At 35.2% G+C, this 22,854-nt stretch overlaps 1 protein-coding gene and 1 pseudogene across 10 annotated transcripts in view; both read left to right on the top strand.

Moving 5' to 3' along the window:
- LCORL (ligand dependent nuclear receptor corepressor like) overlaps positions 1-22,854 on the top strand; it is a 161,333-nt gene that overhangs the window by 68,331 nt on the left and 70,148 nt on the right. The window contains exon 6 of one of the 9 annotated variants that reach the window (XM_081303264.1): positions 6,121-6,158. The exons of the other annotated variants lie outside the window; for them this stretch is intronic. Within the exon in view, the coding sequence (XP_081159390.1) occupies positions 6,121-6,126 (6 nt within the window). The 3' untranslated portion in view covers positions 6,127-6,158. Of the gene's footprint in view, positions 1-6,120; positions 6,159-22,854 lie in introns of those variants that run through there. 9 annotated transcript variants of the gene reach the window in all.
- Positions 9,357-10,280, top strand: LOC308654929 (ubiquitin-conjugating enzyme E2 D2-like; annotated as a pseudogene). The gene has a single exon. The product of its transcript is annotated as a ubiquitin-conjugating enzyme E2 D2-like (transcript).

Below are 22,854 nucleotides of genomic sequence, written 5' to 3'. Positions count from 1 at the left end.
ATTTTCCTGTCTCCAGGTTCCTGCAGCAATATTCCTACATTGTTTGTGTAGGCAGCTGCCCTGAGACTCTGTTCCCTGGAGAGAGTCTTTAAAACAAACCTGCTGAGAATGCTATGCACTGGGAACCCCTCCACCCCAACACTGATACTTGTGACTCCATAGCTTTCTGTGCACTTGGAGTGTGCAGAAGAAAAGGTGCAAGAGTCTTTGACATGCCACAGAGCTTGCTATCAGCTCAGCCCTTGAAATGTGCAACACAGAGAATACCAGAATCCATGCTATAATTCCACATTCTATGCTGCCTAGGTGACAGTGCAGCATTGGTGATTCCCTAGCCCTAAGAGTGATCAACACAAATAACTCTGGAGTGAATCAGCCTGTGGAGCTTTCATTTCCACCCTAGCTTGTTTTGGCATGCAGAGCAGCTGAGAGGTATTCGAAGTTGGCTCAGGCCACAGATCACTGCTGCTTGGTGAGCACAACAAGTAAGGAAGAATGGGGTGAATAACTCATGGCCTTTTTTTCTCCGAAGAGTAGAAAGCCTAAGACACAGAACGAAGTTATTTTTTAAACTTTTAGTTTCTTGTGTATAGTATTTTTAGTCCTTTTCTGTTGTTGTGTTTACTTTATTTATCTGGTTTTTGTTGTTGTTTGTTTTTTCTGTTTCTTCTTTTTACATGATGCTGGGGATCAAGCCTAGCACTTGAAACATGTTAAGTGGGTACTCTGCTGCTAAGTTACACTCCCAGTCCACTTCAAAAAATTGTCTCTTACTCCAACCACAACCTAGTGATACATCAACTTCAAGAATAGGGGAGATTGAGGCATCAGCTACAGACCTGGTCCCAAGTAAGCACAGCTAGGGGACCCTGGAATCCCACTCCTGGGCATTTACCCCCATAGCAATGTCAGAGAGAAACAACACAACAGTTGTGGACAGTATAAGGGAACTCAGCATAGATTGTTTTCAAATACCATCAAACAACACATTGCCAACAAGATTGGTGGAGAAACCATAAAAGATGCACCCATATATTCTGTTTTCTGTTTCACACCAGCCTGGACTACCAGAACGATCCCACGCTTGCAAGATCTACAGAGAATGTGGATCCCTCAGGTTTTGTTATATACTTACTATGTCAAAATCCTCTAATCACAGCCAAGAAACCAAGAAATCACAGGGAAACTACACTATGAAGTCCATTTGGAATTAAACTCCATACAACATAGCAAACTGATACCCAAGGAAACATCGCCAAGAGAAGAACGTTTACTAACAAGCCCCCTCACATAAAAGTGGAAGATACACCCACTCCAACAGAGGACATATATCATCAAAATAAAAGAAATATGGGGAAAAAAAAAGACAACACCTTCTAAAGTTTATTATCTCTAGTAACTGAAAAAAATCCCCCCCCCAGTTTTTTTAAATGATCTGTGAATACAAAGGATATGAATAAATAACTAGTTGAGTTAGGGAAAATCGTGTAGAATATGAATTCAATAAAGAGAGATTTAAGGAAGGAATCAAACATATCTTGGAAATGAAGGTCAGTAAGCCCTATTAAAAACAGAGCTGAAAGTCTCATATCTTAGATCAAGCAGAAGAAAGAATGTCAGGCCTTGCAGATTGGTTGAGGAATTATAAGTCAGGCAAAATCAAATAGAACATATAAAATTGCTGGGACACCATCAAAAGACTAAACATGCATAATTGGAAGGTATAAGGAAGAAGAGCTGTAGACTGAAGGGATAGAAACCCTATTCATCAAAATAGTATAAAATTTTCCAAATCTTGGGAAAGACATGGACATCTGGGTACATGTATAGGGGCACTTATAGAATCCCAAGTAGACATGATCAGAAAAGAACCTGAACATTGCCATATTATAGTTAAACTGCCAGAAGTCCGGTGGGGGGGGGAGAAAAAAGCTGCAAGCTCATCCTCATAAAGGATTCCTAGGGAGAAACTCCAAAGGCCAGATTATAATGAAATGATGATGTATTTCATGTCCTGAAAGAAAATACGGCCATACCCAGCAACTGTCCTTCAAATTTGAGGAAGAAATAAAGACCTACCATGATTAGCATACACTAAGAGAATTTATGACCACTGAATGAACATTACAGAAGATACAAAAGGAAATCATACACCCAGAAGAGAAAGAAGGATAAAGTCCCATTTTAAGAGCACAGAAAAGAGTAAATCTCATTAGAAAAGTAGATAAATGAGAATTAGGAAAGAAAGATAAATACAGAAAACCATCAAGCCTCTAAGATGAACAAGAGAGGAAGAAACCAAACATTGAGAGCAATCAGAAGAAAAAGAACCTTTCAATAATTACCCAGAATGTAATGAACTGAGTTCTCCAGTTAGAAGATGTAGACTAGCTGCCTGAACCCAATAACAGGCCGCCTGTTGTTATAAACTTGCCTTACCAGCAAAGATGTTTGCAGACTGAAAGTGAAAGGAATGGAAAATGATATTTCAGGCAAACAAAATCAGAAAGCAAACAGGAATGGTAATATTCTTATCTGAAAAAAAAAGCTATTAAATCAGAATTAGAAGACACAGAAAAGGGCACTACATAATTGACAAAGGGAACAATCCATCCAAGAGATTTAATGATTATCAATATCAATATATATGTACTGATTGCCAGACTACCTGTTTTTATGAAATAAGCACTACTGGACATAAAAGGAGAGATAGACCTTAAAAAAGCAATCAATATCCCATTGTCACCAAAAGATAGATTATCCAGATTTTAAAAAATCAAAAAATATCAGAATTGCACAGACCAAATAGACTTAAGAGACATCTATAGAACATTTCATGCAACACCTATAGAATATGCATTCTTTTCATCAAAAGGTGGAACTTTCCCCCAAAATAGATCAAATGTGTATATATGTATATATCAACTCTTAATTAAAACTAGAAATCAGTAGCAATAAATAAATAAAACCTACAGAAATTATGTAGATACGTGTGCAGATTGAACGGCACACTTTTTTTCCCATAGTTTTGTGTATTATAATTATACATAATCATGGATTTGTTTGTATTTATTTGTGCATATATACAATATAACTGTGATTTGGTAGTAGTATCCCACTTTTCCCTCCTTTCTCGCTTTCCCTGGTTCCCCTCCTCTACTATATGATGTCCCTTTGATTCTTATGAGATTTCCCTCCCCTACTTCTTTTTTTCCTGACTAGTTTCCTCAAAGGAGAGAAAACCTGATGATCTTTGACCTTTTGACTATGGCTTAAATCACTTAACATTCTTAAGTTCCATCCATTTTCCTTCAAATGACATAATTCTATTCTTCTTTATGACTGAATAAAACTTTATTATGTATATGTACCACATTTTCTTTTATCTGTTTATCCATTAGTAGACACTTAAGTTGGTTCCATAGTTTAGATATTGTGAATTGTGGTGCTATAAATGGGTGTGTTGCTATAGTATGCTTACTTTAATTCTTTAGGATAAATACAAGTGGCTTTGTAAAGCTGGATCATGTGGTAGTCGAAGGAACCTTCATACTGATTTCCATAGTGGTTGTGCTAATTTACAATCCCAACAACAGTGTAAAAATGTTTCTTTTTCTCTGCATCCTCTCCAGCATTTTTTATTGTTTGTATTTGCAATGGTGGCCATTCTGGAGTGAGGTAAAATCTCTGTGTAGTTTTGATTTACGTTTCCCTAATTATAAAGATTTTAAATATTTTTTCATGTTTGTTGGCCATTTGTATTACTTCTTTTAAGAAGTGTCTGTTCAATTTGACCTTTTATTAATTTGAGTTATTTGATTTTGGGGCATTAAGTTTTTTTTTAATTTCTTTATATATTCCAGATATTAATTTTCTATCAAAAGAATAGCTAACAGATTTTTCTCCCATTCTGTAGGTTCACTCTTCGAATTTTTAATTATTTCCCTTGATGTATGGAAGTTTTTTGAATTTGATGCATGCCATTTATTAATTCTTGGTTCTATTTCCTGAGCTTTAAGAGTTCTATTGAGAAAGTTGTTGCCTGCACCTGGACTGTTGACCCTATATTTTCTTCAAGGAATTGTACTGTTTCTGGCCTAATTCCTAAGTTTTGGTCCATTTTGAATTGAATTTTGTGCAGGGTAAAAGATAAAAATATAGTCTCATTCTTAAACATATGTAGAAAACTAACCAGTTTTCCCAGCATCATTCACTAAAAAGACTGTCTTTTCTTCAACATATTTCTTGGCACTTTTTAAAGGATCAAACCACTGTATCTATGTGAGTTTGTCTCTCTTTTTCTATTCTACTTGTCTCTGTGTCTGTTTCTGTGCAAGTAACAAGCAGTTTTTATTACTTTAGCTCTGTAGTATAATTTGAAGTCAGTTTTTCTAACCCAGTATTGTTTTGACTATTCTGAGTCTTTTATTCTTCCAAATTCATTTAGGACTTTTTTTCTAGTTCTGTGAAGAATGTTACTTGTATTTTGATGAATGTTGCATTGAGTCTCTATATTGCTTTTGGTTATACAGCCATCTTATCAATATTAATTCTACCTATCCATGAACATGGGAGGTCTTTCCATCTTCTTGTGTCTTTTTCTATTTCTTCAGTGTTCTATAGTTCTTATTATAGAGGTATTTTATCTCCTTGGTTACATTTACTTCTAGTTGTTTTGTTTTATTTTTCTGAGGATGTTGTGAATGGGATTCTTTTCTTAGCAGATTTGTTATTGGAGTATAAGAAAACTATTGATTTTTGTATGTTGATTCTATGCCCTGCTGCTTTGTTGAATTAGTTTATTACTCTGGCAGTCTTCTGGTGAAATATGCTCTAGGTATAGGATCATATCATATGCAAATAATGGTAATTTGATTTATTCCTTTCCCTTTTTTTTTTTTTTTTTTGGTACCAGGGAGATTGAACTCAGGAGCACTCAACCACTGAACCACATCCCCAATCCTATTTTGTATTTTATTTAGAGACAGGGTCTCACTGAGTTGCTAAATGACTCACTGTTTTGAGGCTGACTTTGAACTAAATTCTCCTGACTCAGCTTCCCTAGCCATTGGGATTATGGGCATGCACTACCATGCCTAGCTCCTTCCTATTTTTATCCCTTTTATTTTTCTTGCCTAATTCCTCTGACTAGAATTTTGAGTATTATATTGCATAGGAATTGTGAGAGTGAACAACATTGTCTTGTTTTGAGTTATATAGGAAATGTTTTTAGATTTTCCCATTCACTATGCTTTGGGCTGTTCTGTCATATAGCTTTTATGACATTTAGGTAACTTTCTTCTATCCCTAATTTCTTCAGTGTTTTTCATCATGAATAGGTGCTGAGTTTTGTTGAAGGCTTTCTTTGCATCTGTTGAGATGACTATGTGATTTGTACCTTTAATTCTATTTATGTGTTGGGTTACTTTTAGTGATGTATATGTTGAACCATCCTTGCAATCCTGGAATAAAACCACAGCAGAGGGAATAGACACCTGGGATTGAATGTTCAGACACAAGTGGGCCAACTGACTCACTATCCCAGCCAGCATGTCACAATTAAGAGCAGTAAGAACTCAAATGCAGGTGAGCTGATTATATCCCAGTCAGCAGAGGAGAATAGTGCCCACAGTTTACAAGACTAGATAGTAAGAGCTAAGACACAGGTGGCCAACCAGCTTTCTTTCCTAGTCACAAGGATGTTACCCTGGTGATCTATGTAAGTGTGATCACAGAGGCTTCTGTGCCACAGATAACCCAATAAAGAACCTGTACCCATGGATCCCACAGTTGTGGGTAGCCACCATGTGCATAATAACACCACTCCAAGGGAGACCTAGTGGAGGGGAGCAGGCACTAGTGATTTACAACCAGGGGTAGTGGTAGCTCACACGCAGGTGGGCCAGTTGACTGTATATTCCTGGTCCTAAGAACCCAGTGATCTATGTCAGTTAGTGGAGAGGCTTCTATACTACAAAGAACCCACAGTCACAGGACCCATGTGTGCACCAAGGACTCTGCCACTTTAAAGAAGATCTTGTGGATGGAAGGAAGGGACACAGTATCCTGCAGGAGTCAGGACAACAGCCCTGAGCCCTGCATTCTGTGTTCCACATACAGAAATAGCCAACATATGAAACAGCACCCTCTGAGCATACAGCTTCAGTCCTCGGTTGAAGACCAAGAACTAGCAGGTGTGAAATCTTTAGCAACCAGGGAATGAGCCTCTGTGTCCCAGCACTTTTAGGAGGATCCAAAGCTGAAGAGTGATGAGCATGTTCTAAAGGTCCCAAGTCCCAATGACTCAATAAGCATTATCCCCATCTTGGCATGGGATACTATAAACAGTTCTAATGTCAAATTTGATCTTATTATGTTTCATTTTGATTCCATAGTTTTTCCCCTAGTATCTAATATTGTTCTAATCCCTTTTTGATTTTATTTCTTGTCATGTTTTAAAGCTTTAATTGGAGTCATTCTTTCTTTATATTCCTAGATCCAGATTATACTTGCTCCTTTTAGCCCCTCTGTTCCCTCTTATGTTACCTGCTATTGCCTCAAATTGTTGTCCTATCCATCTCATTCCTTCTTTGTACCTTGGTTTGAATTATTCTGTTTTTTCCCCTTATGCCCAACTTTTCTTTCCTCCCCTTTTCTGTGCCTGTGTACTAAATAGTAATTTTACTCACTTCAATAACTAATTTCTCTACTTATTCCAGACTATTACAATTTTATACCTGGATGTGAAGAACATTATGAACAAGTTTTCATTTTTTAAAAGGTTGATAAGTACGTGGCTTTGCTCCAAAGTGATTGTCATGGATAGGGTTTAGTATCTTCTGAAGTGGTGCCGATACTGGGAAAAGCAGACAACACACATTAAGTGAAAGTGTCAGTACCTGACTATTTGCTGAGCCCGAGGCTCTGTAGAGAAACAAGCCAACTAGTCCCTTGCATTAAATTAGAAGTGATAATCATCACAGCAAATAGGTAAATATACAAGCCATATAAAAACCTGAAGGGACAAATTATCCCAAATAGCCCATAGCACTTCACTAACTGATGTTATTGACACCAGTAAAGGAAATGTTGGAGAACGAATTTAGAAAGTTCATAATGCAGATGTTTAGTGAGCTAGAAGAAGATATAAGGAATGAACTTAGAAAACACAGGAAGTTAAAGATCATTTCAGTATAATCATAGAGATTGTGAAAAAGTGCCAAAGAGAATCCTGGAAATGAAGTACTCTATAAATCAAATTAAAAGTTCAGTGGAAAGTATCATCAATAGTCTATACCAATTTGAAGACATTTTCAAGCCTTGAAGACAAAGTATATAATCTTGAAAATAAGGTCAACAATAAAGATGTTAAGAGTCCACGATGACAGTATTCAAGAAATCTGGGATAATATTAAGAGACCTAAGTGTCATTCCTGTAGATGAAAACTCTGAAATACAAGCTAAAGGAACACACAGAATTTTCAAGGAAATAATATCAGAGAAATTTTCAAACCTTAGGAACAAGATCAAAGTTGTAATATAGAAACCTTATAGAACCCTAAATAGACAAGATCAAAAAAAAAATCACAAAGACGTAATATAATAAAAATGCTTAATATTCAGAATAAGGATAGAATTTTAAAAGCCACAAGAGAAAAATGGCAAGTCACAGTTATAGGTAAGCCAATTTAGATTTCAACTGATTTCTCAAACCAGAGCCTAAAAGCATACCAAGTCCTGAAAGAAAATGGGTGCCAACCAAGATTACTATACCCAGAAAAAACTATTCTTCACAATTAAAGATGCATAAAAATGTTCCATTTTAAGCAGAAACTAAGAGGATTTATAACCACTAAACCTGCACTACAAAATATACCCAATGAAATATTTCGTGTAGAAGAAATGAAAAACAAAACAAAAAACCCCCAAAACTAGCTTATCGATGAATCACACTAGAAGAATAGTCAGTTAAAGGAGAATTGGTAGGAAATAAAGATCATGTGTCTATAATAACACTGAATGTAAATGGTCTAAATTCTGCAATCAAAAGACATTCATTGACAGATTGGATTAAAAAACAACTCCCAACCATGTGTTATTTATAAGAGACTTGCCTTATAGGTAAAAGAACATCTGCAGACAGAAGGTGAAAGAATGAAAAAAAATACATACGTCACCATTATCATAATATTGGGTGATTCCAACATACCTCTCTGACCATTACAAATTAAGATGTTTAGAACTAAAAGATAATATTAATCAAAGGGACCTAAGAGATTATGTGATCCATTGACAACTGAATTTACTTTTTCTCAGAGGAACATGAACTGTCACTAAAATAGATTATATTGTGTACTGCAAGGCAAATCTTAGTAAATACAAAAAATAGAGATATGTCATTGCATCCTATTATATCATAATGGAATGAAATTAGAAATCAATGAAAAGATAAAAAATTTAATACCTGGAGATTAAATAATACACTATTGAATAAGGAATGAGTCATAGAAGAAATTAGGGGATAAATTTTAAAAATTCTTAGAAACATGAGGTTAGAGATATATCAAAATCTCTAGAACAGTATGAAGTTCTCAGAAAAGGTTTATGTAACTGAGTTGCTACGTTAAAATAATAGAAAGTCCCCATATAATCTAACATAACATCTCAAGGCCCTAGAAAAATAACAACCTAATTGAAAAATCAGAAGACAAGAAAAAATTTAGAGCCAAAATTAATGAAATAGAAGATTAAAAACAACAATGGAGCAATGCAACAGAATTGGTTCTTTGAAAAGATACATAAGATGATAAACTCTTAGGCAAACTAACCAAAAGGGAGAGAAGACCCAGATCAGCAAAATTAGAGATGAGAAAGGAGATATCACCACAGACACTTCTGAAATCCAGAGGATCATTAGAAACTATTTTGAAGTTATACTTCAATAAACTAGAAAATTTATAAGATTTTGACAAATTTCTAGACTTATATGAACAACCGATATTGAACCATGATATAGAAAACCTAATCCGACCAATATTAAATAATAAAATTGAAGTATCAATTAAAATGCTTCTAACAAAAAAGCTAAGACCAGATAGATTCTCAACCAAGTTCTACAGACCTTTAAAGAAGAACTAATGTCAGTATTCCTCAAATTATTCCAAGAAATAGAAAGAGTGGGAACACTGCCAAATTATGCTACAAAGGCAATATCACTCTGATACCAAAACCAAAGACACATCAAGGAAAGAAAACTTTAGACCAACATCCCTGATGAATATACATGCAAAACTATTTAATAAAATATTGGCAAACCACATTCAAAAAAGACATATTAAGAAAATATAGTAGTGGAGGCTCTGACACTGGGAGGAAGAGGCAGCTATGGTGGCGGCGGCGGCAGCGCATAAAGGGGCCGCCGCCGGGTGATGCGGTGACCGCTGCGGCAGGCCCAGAAGCTGAGTGGGCCCCAGCCCTCAGCTTGTCTTGTCGGACCCGCGCTCCTGAACTCCCCATCTTCTCCCGCCGACCCGCGACCGCCGAGGCGGCCTTAGGCCCCCTCATCCCTTCCCCACCCCTCCCCCGCCCCCGGCCCGGCCGCTGCCACCTCCACCGCCTCCCACCATGGCTCTGAAGAGAATCCACAAGGAATTAAATGACCTGGCAAGGGACCCTCCAGCACAGTGTTCTGCAGGTCCTGTTGGAGATGATATGTTCCATTGGCAAGCTACAATAATGGGGCCAAATGACAGTCCCTATCAGGGTGGAGTATTTTTCTTGACAATTCATTTCCCAACAGATTATCCCTTCAAACCACCTAAGGTTGCATTTACAACAAGAATTTATCATCCAAATACTAACAGTAATGGCAGCATTTGTCTCGATATTCTACGGTCACAGTGGTCTCCAGCACTAACTATTTCAAAAGTACTCTTGTCCATCTGTTCTCTGTTGTGTGATCCCAATCCAGATGATCCTTTAGTGCCTGAGATTGCTCGGATCTACAAAACAGAGAAAAGTATAACAGAATAGCTCGGGAATGGACTCAGAAGTATGCAATGTAATTAAAGAAATTATTGGATAACCTCTACAAATAAAGATAGGGGAACTCTGAAAGAGAAAGTCCTTATGATTTCCATTTGACTGCTTTCTGTGAGCCCACGCCTCATCTTCCCCTGTGCACATGTTTACCTGATACAGCAGTGCTGCGTGTTGTACATACTTGGAACAACAAACTAGAAATACTGTACTTCTGTACCAACATTGCCTCCTAGCAGAGAAGTGTGTGTGTGACAAGCCAATTCTCCAGGCATAACCTAGGTGTGAGACTAAAAAAATTCTCCTTATTGACTTAAATTTGGATAACGACAAGGTGTGAGGAATGGTGGGTGGTACATGGTGTATGTTTGGATGGGGTAAAGCTCCACTGACCTGTAGGAGATTGTTTTTAAGTGGAATCCATTTAAACTCAAAACAGTTATGAAATGAAGAACATGAAGCTGTTTCTGTATTAATTTTATTCTGAAGGACTTACAACTTAGGTGAGAAGGTTATGACCAACCAGATTAAACTCTACCCACATCCTATATATTTTAAGGTCTAAGTTTAACTGGTCAGCATTTAAATGGATTGGAGCTATTAGTATATAAAGTGTGATGGGCTTTGTTCCCAACTTCTTTTACATCTCCCTGCCCCTTCAACCTTCGTCCTTTCAGCCCCTTTCTCCATATTCTTTGGTTTGTATGTGGTTTCTCAGTTAATACATAGCTAATAGCTCTTATTTTTCTTATGTTTTTAACTGCTTAGGTCTATTTGGATGTAAGGGTGAAAATTCATTTGATGGAAATACTTGTGTATATTTAAAGATCCAATTGCTCCTCTGGAGCTTGTACGTTCAAGAATGATTAATCTGTGTAATAAACTGATTACTACAGTCATTACATATAAAAAAATATGTATAGTATTCCATGATCAAATGGGCTTCATTTCAGGGATGCAAGTTTTGTGTAACATACACAAATCAATAAGTATAATTCACCAAATAAATAGAATTAAGGACAAGAATCACATGATCATCTCCATAGACACAGCAAAAGTATTTGACAAAATTCAGCACCCATTCATGTGTAGAACACTGAAAAACTAGGGGTAGAAGGAACTTACCTCAACATTGTAAAAGGTATTTATGACAAATCCATGGCCAACATTATACTGAATGGAGAAGAACTGAAAACATTTTCTCTATAACCAGGAAAAAAGTCGAGGGTATTCATTCACTTTCACCATTCCTACTCAACATAGTTCTTGAAACTCTAGCCAGAGCAATCAGGCAAGCAAAGAAAATTAAGGGATACAAATATGAAACCAAATTATCTCTATTTGCTGATGATGTAGTCCTATACTTAGAAGACCCCACCTTTACCCCAAAAAAACTTCACCTAGATCTGACAAATTCAGCAAAGTAGTAGGATAAAAGATCAACAGACATAAATCTATCACTTTCCTATGCTCCATTAATGAATATGATGAGTAGAAAATCAGGAAAACTATCCTAATTATAATAACCTTAAAAACAAAAATAAATAAGTTGGGAATAAATCTAACCAAGGAGGTGAAAAACCACTACAGTGAAAACTAGGGAACACTGAAGAAACAAAGATCTAGAAAATAGAAAGACCTTCCTTATTCTTGTATAGGCAGGGTTAATGATGACAAAATAGTAATACTCCCAAAAGTGTTATACAATTCAATAAAATATGAATGACCAGGCTGAGGATTAGCTCAGGGGTAGAGCACTTTTCTAGCAAGCATGAGACCATAAGCCAATCCCCAGAACTGCAATTAAACAAGCAAGCAAACAAACAAAAATGACCTTCATCATAGAACTAGGGGGAAAAAATAAAAGTTCTAAAATTCATTTGGAAGAATAAAAGACCCAGAATAGCCAAAGCTATTCTGAGCAAGTAGATTGATGTTAGAGATATCAAAATACTGAACCTCAAATTATGCTATAGTAACAAAAATAATAATGGTATTGACATCAAAACAGACAGGGAAACCAATTGAATAGAAGACAGATCCATAAGCATACAGTCCTTTGATACTTGACAAGAGGTGCCCATATTGGAGAAAAGATATTCAGTTTTTCTAGCACCTATCTATCTGTAGAAGAATGAAACAAGATCCCTATGTCTTAACCTGCATAAAAGTTAATTCCATATGACTAGAGACCTAATGATTAGACCAGAAACTTTGCAACTGCCAGAAGAAAATGCAGGTTCATCAGTCCGACATACTGGCACAGGTACTTCTTTAGCAAGACTCCTAAAGTGCAAAAAGTAAAACTAAGTGGGGTGTCATTCTGTCAAAAAGCTTCTGCATGGCAAAGGAAACAAGAGCAAGAAGGGAGAGCCTACAAAATGGGAGGAGATCTTTACTATGTACTCCTTAGACAGGATTAGTATCCAGAATATTTAAATTCAAAACTTAAAACCATAAAAAAGCAGTTAATAAATGGGCAAAAAGAAGAAATTCAAAGAGCCAACAAATATATGAAACAATGGTCAACACATCTAGCAGTTGGGGAAATACAAATCAAAACTACATTGAGATTTCATCTCACTCCTGTCAGAATGGGATCAAGAGCACAAATAATAATTCAAATACAATGTTTTTACCTTTAAAATTTTTTAAGCAAATGCCAAAATTTCATTCTTTATGGCTGAATAAAACTACATTATATATATTACCCCGTTTTCTTGACCCATTGGTTTCATAACTTGACTATGGTGAATTATTACTGCAAACATTGTGTAGCTGTATCACTGTAGTATGCTGATTTCAGTTGTTTTGGATAAATATCATGGAGTGGGATAGCTGAGTCAAATGGTTGTTCCATTCCTAGTTTTTCAGGAATATCCATACTGCTTTCCAGTGTGGTTATATCATTTTGTAGTCCCATTAATAATGTAGGAGTGTACAGTACCTTTTCCCCCACATCTTCACCAACATTTATTATTGTTTGTATTCCTGATAATATATTTTTTATTAATTGTATTTGTATTGTATAACAAATCAGAAAAATTAGGATTCAAGGATAAATGTATTTTTAAAAAATTATTTTCTGATGTGTGGTCAACTTAAAGTTGTCTTTAAGATATTTTCTGACATACTTTCTTACTGAAAAATGCATTGAATTTTAAATCTGAAAAAAAAAACTTTGATCAGAATGTATAATCTTTTTTATATTTGTTGAACATGATTTAATAATATTTTGATAAGGATTTTTGCATCTAAGTTCATCAGTGGTATTATTGGTCTGTAGTTTTCTTTCCTTGATATGTCCTTATCTGATATTATCATCAGCGTGATACTAGCTTCATAGAATAAATATTTTACCTCTTTCTATTTCATAGAATAATTTAAACAGCATTGGCACTAGTTTTTTTTTTTTTTTTAATAGGTCTGAGAATCCTTCTAGACCTGGGCTTTTCAAAAAAAGAAGGTTTTTGTTTGTTTGTTTTTTATTGCCTCTCATTCCTATTTGTTGATCTGTTTAGGTTTTCTGTGTCTTCTTGATTCAGTTTTGTTAGGTCAGGTATTTAGAAATGTGTCCATTGCTTCCAGGCTTTCCAATTATTATTGTAAGTTTTCAAATTAGTCTAATGATCCTCTGGATTTCTGTGATATATGGGTGATTTTTCCTTTTTCACCTCTAATTTTGTTTAGTTTTATATTTTCTATATTAATTTTGATTAGTTTAGCTAATATTTTTTCTATCTTGTTTGTCTTTTAAAAGAACCAACTCTTTCATCTATCCTTCGTATTTCGTTCTTTTTGGCTCAGATTATAATTCTTTACTTCCTTCTATTAGTTTTGAAATTGGTTTGTTTTTGTTTTTCAGGAGTCTTGAAATGTATCATTAGGCTTTTTATTTGGGATACAGTTTTCTTATTTAAGTACTCAAAGCTATAAACTTTTCTCTAGACTCACCTTCATAGTGCCACAAAGGTTCTGGTATGTTGTTGTATCACTATTCTTGTTTGATTCTAAGAATTCTTTTTATTTTCTCCCCTCGTTTCTTCTATTGCCACTTTATCATTCACATGTATGTTTTTCAATCTCCTTGTGTTTGTATGAGTTCTGTAAGGGGGGATTGTTTTGTTTTTTGTTTTGTTTTTTTGTGGAACAGCACACTTTTGAACAAACAGTGGGTATTGAGTAAAGCAATCAGAGGGGAAATTTAAAAATTCTCGGAATCCTGTGAAAATGGGAACGCAATATACCAGAAACTATGAGATACAGGAAATTTACAGAAACCAGTACTTACATTAAAAACAAAACATACAAACAAAGCACAGAAATCTCAAATAAATAACCTAATGATGTATCTCAGAGTCTCAGGAAAACAAGAATAAACCAAACCTCAAATTATTAGAAGGTAAAAAATGTGATAAAAGTATAATAATTTTAAAAAGTAAAAGAAAAAAATATAGTAGACAGTAGACAAAAAGACTAAGTCACAAAGAATAAAAAGGAGGTAAATCATACTTCTAAACAGAAACATTTAAAGAAATACAACTCTAGAGTCATATTTTCAGGGGTAGGATAGGGGGAGAAAACCATGAGGAAAGAATATGTGAGCCAAACCTTTTGGATCCAGCCAACTTGTATTTCAGATAAAAACATGTTCAAAAGCATTAATAGACATGTATCATAAGAAGTAGTAGATAGCACTGGTGGTCATCAATAGAAAGACAAATCATCTTAAATACTAAAAGTAAATTTAGAAAGCAAATAAAATGGACTACATGGGAAAAGTGGAACATAACTCTAACAGTAATATATCAATCTTTATAGGAAATATAAAGCCTTAACTCTTGAATTAAAAAGATGTCTAAAGTGGTTTCACAAAACAAGACCCAAGTTTAAGCAGTATGATTAACAATTCAAAGAAAATGATTCAGAAAGGCTAAAAGTAAAAGAATGAGCAAAATGTACAGCAAGCAAATGAAAGCAATAAAAAAGACAGATTATAATCCTAATGTCAACCAAGGTGAAATTTAGCTCCCCCCCCCCAAATTAAAAGTACTAAAGAAGGGTACTTTATAATGTTAAAGACTGTAACTCATAATGTAGATACTATATATTAGTACCTAATAAATATATATAGATACTAATATTTGACAAATAACATAGCCTTTATAAAACAAACTACAGTGAATTCAGAGATAAGGATTCTCTTTTTTTTTCTTTTTTAAAATTTTTGTTATGATTTAATCCTATTTGACATAGTTATAAATACATGTAGTATAATTTTCTCCAACTAAGTCCCCAGTACTTATCTTTACCCTTCCTCTCCTAGATCCCTTGTTCCTTTTCTCCCATTCTACTGATCTATTTATTTACTTAAAAAAAATAATGTCTTATGGATATACATATTCATACATGTTCATTGGAAAGTTTGGTCAGATTCATTCTACTGTTTTTTCATTGTCTCATTCCACCTCCTTCTACCCTCCCCAGTCCCTTTTTACCAACCTCCCCCCCCCCAATTTTTCTTATAATTTGATGGAACTCCCTCCATCCCTCTCCCATTTTAGACCTGCTTCCACATATCCGAGAAAACGTTTTACCTTTGACTTTCTGAATCTGGCTTATTTCACTTAGCATGATAGTCTCCAGTTCTGTTCATTTACCAGCAAATGACATAATTTTATTCTCTTTCATGGCTAATACCACTTTGTGTATATATGTCACATTTTCTTTATCCATTTATCTGTTGAAGGGCACCCAGTTTGGTTCCATAGTCTGGCTATTGTAAATTGTGCTGCTGTAAACATTGAGAACATATAAATTTTAATCCAAGATAAGTGAAATGGATCTAAAATAAGGAAGACCTAAAAACACAGTAATACCTGTTGAACTCTACTCCCAAAAAATATAAAACATATTTTCTCATCAAGTGGTGACGTTTTCCAACAATTTTAGATAATAAATCAAAGTAATGCTGTCATAAAATGGAAAAGTAGCCCCCCAAAACCATTTTTTAAACAATTTAGTAAAATTGAACATAAAAACATTTAAAGTTGTGTCCACCTGCAGTAAGACACTTTTAAACAACTGTTTTAGTCAGCTTTTTCACTGCTGTGACCCAAGAACAAATTTAGAAGAGGAAAAGTCTGTTTGGGGCTCAGTTTCAGAGATATCAGTATCTAAACAATCAACTCTACTGCTCTGGGTCCACAGTAAAGCAGAATGGTGTGGAGGAGGAAAGCAGGTCAGGACGTGGCACCAGGAAGCTGAGAGAGAGAGACTCTCAATCACCATGGACGAAATATAAACCTCCAGGGAATGCTGCCAATGACCCACCCCTGCAGCCATACCCTTCCTGCTCATAGTTACCACCCAGTTATTCCCTATCAGCGGATCAATGCACTGATTAGGTTCAGGCTCTTGTAACCCAACTATTTTACCTCTAAACCTTCCTGCATTGTCACACATGAGCTTTCAAGGGACATGTCAGATCTAAACCATAGCAACAACTTTATGGAAAAAGGAAGAAAGCGAAGTTGCAGAATTTCTGAAAAATATTAGTAATGAAAAAAGATGTAAGAATCTAAGGGATATAATTAAAACAGTGATTAGAAGATTTCACAGCCTATGTACTTACAGTAATAAAGAAGAAATTACATTCTCAAAAAAGGAAAAGAATAAAACAAGTCAAATCAGAATAAAGAACAAGGAAGAAAACGAGTTCAAAGCAAAAATGAAGTAGAAAACAGAAAGACAATAGAGTAAAAACAAAAAGAGAAAAATGCTTGTTCTTTGAAAAAGTCAACACAGTGAAAAAGCCGCATTTACCTCCTCTGTGAGATAGGGGCAGAAGGAGGAGAGGGTTGTGGGGAGGGGGGAGCATAAATATATATATAACAAAGCAGAAGTAACTATTGAAACAGTTACCTTAAAAAATCCAAAGATTCTGTTTTGAACATTTTAAATTAAGTGAAAATCTATTTCTTTTTTTAAATATTTTTTTTAGTTATAGTTGGGCACAACACCTTTATTTTATTTTGTTTTATTTTTATGTGGTGCCGAGGATCGAACCCAGCTTCTCACGTGTGCTGGGCTAGCGCTCTACTGCTGAGCCACAACCCCAGCCCAAGTGAAAATCTGTTTCTTAAAATTGCCCCAGAAGAGACTGAAAGTTTAAATAGACCATTTTTTAAATAGAAAAAGTTATCAAGATTCTCAAATGCATCAATCCAAAAGAGAATTTCAAAGGAATATTTTGCTACAACTTCTAAAATCAGATAATATCAACTCTCCATAACTTTTTCTAGATCAAATAGAAAGTTTCCAAATTATTCTAAAGTATGATGCTGACCTAGATAAAAATCTTGTAAAGGTAGTTCATACACACACATACAATTGTAGAATGGTGTCATGTATTACAGACAAAAATATCAGACAAAATTCTACCCTACATTAAGAAAATGATCCTATCATAGTCAAGCAAGATTTATTTCAGTAATAAAATATTTTTTAGGAAATCCATTAATATAACATATATTAAGAAAGAATCAAAGATGCAGTTTCTCTCTACTGGTGCTGAAAAGAACTTAGACACAATTTAATATTGTTCCTGAAAAAAAAATGTTGCATGTAACTTTTACATAATAAAATACATATATCCCAGATCTAAATGCAACATAATACTTAATGTGGGAACATTGGTAAGATTTCCATGAATATTGAAACTAGACATTATTGTCTTCTGTCCTATTTAACACTGTATTGGAGGTTAAAGCTTATGTAATTAAACAAGACAAAACTATTTTAGATGCATAAGTTTTAGAAAAGAAGAATTAGAACTGGTTCTATTTGCAAATGAAAAAACTAAAATTAGATCTATTCTTATGTCCACCAGAATAAATTTCAGCTAGAAATGTGAATCTGAGATAAGTACTAGAAGAAAATATCAGTAATTGTTTTGTAACCTGGATGTAGGGCAAAGTCTATTTGTGACTTCAAAGCCCAAATGCAATAAATAAAATATTGACTTTATTTGAAAGATACATGTACATTAGAAAAGAAAACAGTTTGTCTAGCAAAAAAAAAAAAAATCAAAGTTGAGAGAAATGAAAAACTAGGAGAAAATATAAGGAATTTATATTACATATAAAAAGTTAACTATGTATTGCATAAAGAACTTTTAAAATTTAATGGGAAAAAGACAAAACACCCAGTAGAGAAAGTGGACAAAAGGCATGAGCAGAACATTACACACAGAAAATAAGTTAATCATTTAACCTTTAAACTTGTGATAAATCTGCAAGTTATAATTATGCTGAGTAACCATTTCTCTTCGATTAGATTGGCAAAAATTCAGAAACCTAACAGCACTCTGTTAGGTAATAGTTACTATCTTACTTTTGTTATGGGGCAGACCACTCAGAAAACACACTAATTGCATTTTGTCTGAATTGGAGAGTCTTTATTTAGCTGGCTGGCCTGTGATTGCTCTCGGCAGGACCATAACTGTCTCTGCAAGGAGCAACATAGAGCCTGAGCATTTCAGGGTCTTTAAAGGCAAAAACCACATCCAGCTTGACATAGCTGTAAGCAAGCAGGGGTACAGAAGCTAAGTTGATCAGTTAGCGAGACAATGCAATGGCACATTGGTATTTCCCACAGGACTTTCCAGGTTGGCATAGCAGCAAGCAAGCAGAAGGAAAGGGGGTCAAAATGACTCTAGTTGAGTACAGATTAGAGAATGGTTACTGTTGTCTAGACAGTCAATCTCTGACAGGGTACATTACCTAAGAAAAATGAGAACCAAAGAAAGAACAATTTTACATTGAATAAGAATTGCCATTTTGTGTTGCAAACTATCCATAGGTACACAGGTGGAGTGTTCCCATGGGAGAAGCATTTCTTACATGGTAGGGAGTCTCAGGATAAAATGGAGTCTTGTTTGATCAGCCTGGCCCATAACACTTTGTTTAGTGTTGTTATGGTAGAATACTCGATATACTGGGTAATGTTTTATTTTGTTTTATTTTATTTTATTTTTTTTTTTGAACTCACTGTGTTCAGATTTATTTATTTATTTATTTTATTGGTTGTTCAAAACATTACAAAGATTGCAGAATCACATCGGTTACACATCCACATTTTTACATACTGCCATATTGGTAACTGTTGTGTTCTGCTACCTTTCCTATCCTCTACTATCCCCTCTCCCCTCCCCTCCCATCTTCTCTCTCTACCCCATCTACTATAATTCATTTCTCTCCTTGTTTTTTTCCCCCCCATTCCCCTCACAACCTCTTATATGTAATTTTGTATATCATTCAGGGTCTCCATCCATTTCCATGCAATTTCCCTTTTCTCTCCCTTTCCCTCCCACCTCATGTCTCTGTTTAATGTTAATCTTTTCCTCCTGCTCTTCCTCCCTGCTCTGTTCTTAGTTACTCTCATTATGTCAAAGAAGACATTTGGCATTTGTTTTTTAGGGATTGGCTAGCTTCACTTAGCATAATCTGCTCTAGTGCCATCCATTTCCCTGCAAATTCCATGATTTTGTCATTTTGTAGTGCTGCGTAGTACTCCATTGTGTATAAATGCCACGTTTTTTTTATCCATTCATCTATTGAAGGGCATCTGGGTTGATTCCACAGTCTAGCTATTGTGAATTGTGCTGCTATGAACATCGATGTGGCAGTATCCCTGTAGTACGCTCTTTTATGGTCTTCAGGGAATAGTCCGAGAAGGGCAATAGCTGGGTCAAATGGTGGTTCCATTCCCAGCTTTCCCAGGAATCTCCATACTGCTTTCCAAATTGGCCACACCAATTTGCAGTCCCACCAGCAATGTACAAGAGTACCCTTTTCCCCACATCCTCGCCAGCACTTGTTGTTGTTTGACTTCATAGTGGCTGCCAATCTTACTGGAGTGAGATGGTATCTTAGGGTGGTTTTGATTTGCATTTCTCTGACTGCTAGAGATGGTGAGCATTTTTTCATGTACTTGTTGATTGATTGTATATCCTCCTCTGAGAAATGTCTGTTCAGGTCTTTGGCCCATTTGTTGATTGGGTTATTTGTTATCTTATTGTCTAATTTTTTGAGTTCTTTGTATACTCTGGATATTAGGGCTCTATCTGAAGTGTGAGGAGTAAAAATTTGTTCCCAGGATGTAGGCTCCATGTTTACCTCTCTTATTGTTTCTCTTGCTGAGAAAAAACTTTTTAGTTTAAGTAAGTCCCATTTGTTGATTCTTGTTATTAACTCTTGTGCTATGGGTGTCCTATTAAGGAATTTGGAGCCCGACCCCACAGTATGTAGATTGGAGCCAACCTTTTCTTCTATCAGACGCATAGTCTCTGATTTGATATCAAGGTCCTTGATCCATTTTGAGTTAACTTTTGTGCATGGCAAGAAAAGGGGATTCAGTTTCATTTTGTTGCATATGGATTTCCAGTTTTCCCAGCACCATTTGTTGAAGATGCTATCCTTCCTCCATTGCATGCTTTTAGCCCCTTTATCGAATATAAGATTGTTGTAATTTTGTGGATTGGTTTCTGTGTCCTCTATTCTATACCATTGGTCCATCCGCCTGTGTTGGTACCAGTACCATGCTGTTTTTGTTACTATTGCTTTGTAGTACAGTTTGAAATCTGGTATCTCTACACCTCCTGATTCACACTTCCTGCTTAGAGTTGCTTTTGCTATTCTGGGTCTTTTATTTTTCCATATAAATTTCGTGATTGCTTTATCTATTTCTATAAGAAATGCTGTTGGGATTTTGATTGGCATTGCATTGAACCTATAGAGAACTTTTGGTAATATCTCCATTTTGATGATGTTAGTTCTGCCTATCCATGAACAGGGTATATTTTTCCATCTTCTAAGATCTTCTTCTATTTCTCTCTTTAGGGTTCTGTAGTTTTCATTGTATAAATCTTTCACCTCTTTTGTTAGGTTGATTCCCAAGTATTTTAATTTTGGGGGGGATATTGTGAATGGAGTGTTTTTCCTCATTTCCATTTCAGAGGATTTGTCGCTGATATACAGGAATGCCTTTGATTTATGCGTGTTGATTTTATATCCTGCCACTTTGCTGAATTCATTTATTAGCTCTAATAGTTTCTTTGTAGACCCTTTTGTGTATTCTAGGTATAGGATCATATCATCCGCAAATAGTGATAATTTAAGTTCTTCTTTTCCTATCTTAATGCCTTTAATTTCTTTTGTCTGTCTAATTGCTCTGGCCAGTATTTCGAGAACTATATTGAATAGAAGTGGTGAGAGAGGGCATCCCTGTCTTGTCCCCGATTTTAGAGGGAATGCCTTCAGTTTTTTTCCATTTAGAATGATGCTAACCTGAGGCTTAGCATATATAGCTTTTATAATGTTGAGGTAAGTTCCTGTTATCCCTAGTTTTTCTAATGTTTTGAACATAAAGAGATGCTGTACCTTGTTGAATGCTTTTTGTGAGTCTATAGAGATGATCGTATGGTTCTTATCTTTAAGTCTATTGATGTGGTGAATAACGTTTATTGATTTCTGTATATTGAACCAGCCTTGCATCCCAGGGATGAATCCTACTTGATCATGGTGCACGATCTTTTTGATATGTTTTTGTATACGATTTGCCAGAATTTTATTGAGGATTTTCGCATCTAAATTCATTAGAGATATTGGTCTGTAGTTTTCTTTCTTTGAGGTGTCTTTATCTGGTTTGGGGATCAGGGTGATATTGGCCTCATAGAATGAATTTGGAAGTTCTCCCTCTTTTTCTATCTCCTGAAATAGATTGTGGAGTATCGGTATTAGTTCTTCTTTAAAGTTCTTGTAAAACTCTGCTGTATATCCATCCGGTCCTGGGCTTTTCTTGGTTGGTAGTCTCTTGATGGCTTCTTCTATTTCCTCACTTGATATTGGTCTGTTTAGGTTGTTTATATCTTCCTGACTCAATCTGGGTAGTTCATATGTCTTAAGGAATTTATCGATGCCTTCACTATCTTCTATTTTATTAGAGTATAGGGTTTCAAAATAATTTCTAATTATCCTCTGTATTTCTGAATTGTCTGTTGTGATATTGCCTTTTTCATCCCGTAAGCTAGTAATTTGGGTTCTCTCTCTTCTTCTCTTTGTTAGCGTGCCTAGTAGTCTATCAATCTTATTTATTTTTTCAAAGAACCAACTTTTAGTTTTGTCAATTTTTTTGATTGTTTCTTTTGTTTCGATTTCATTGATTTCAGCTCTAATTTTAATTATTGGTTGCCTTCAACTGTATTTGCTGCTGATTTGTTCTTCTTTTTCTAAGGCTTCGAGGTGTAGTGTGAGGTCATTTATTTGTTGGCTTTTCCTTCTTTTAAGGAATCAACTCCATGAAATGAATTTTCCTCTTAGTACTGGTTTCATAGTGTCCCAGAGATTCCGATATGTTGTGTCTGAGTTTTCGTTTACCTCTAAGAATTTTTTAATTTCCTCTTTGATGTCTTCTGTAACCCTTTGTTCATTCAGTAGCATATTGTTTAATCTCCATGTGATGTAAGATTTTTCCTTTCTCATTTTATTATTGATTTCCAATTTCATTCCATTATGATCAGATAAAATGCATGGTAGTATCTCAACTCCTTTGTAATTGCTAAGATTTGCCCTGTGACATAATATATGGTCTATTTTTGAGAAGGATCCATGTGCTGCTGAGAAGAAAGTGTATCCGCTTGATGTTGGGTGGTATACTCTGTATATATCAATTAAGTCTAAATTATTAATTGTATTATTGAGCTCTATGGTTTCTTTATTCAACTTTTGTTTGGAAGATCTGTCCATTGGTGAGAGA

Source organism: Spermophilus citellus, assembly GCF_964194105.1.
Source record: "Spermophilus citellus genome assembly, chromosome: 8".
NCBI classification, from domain to species: Eukaryota; Metazoa; Chordata; class Mammalia; order Rodentia; family Sciuridae; genus Spermophilus; species Spermophilus citellus.
Note: the sequence above shows the minus strand (reverse complement) of the source record. Positions and strands in the feature narration are given on the sequence as shown.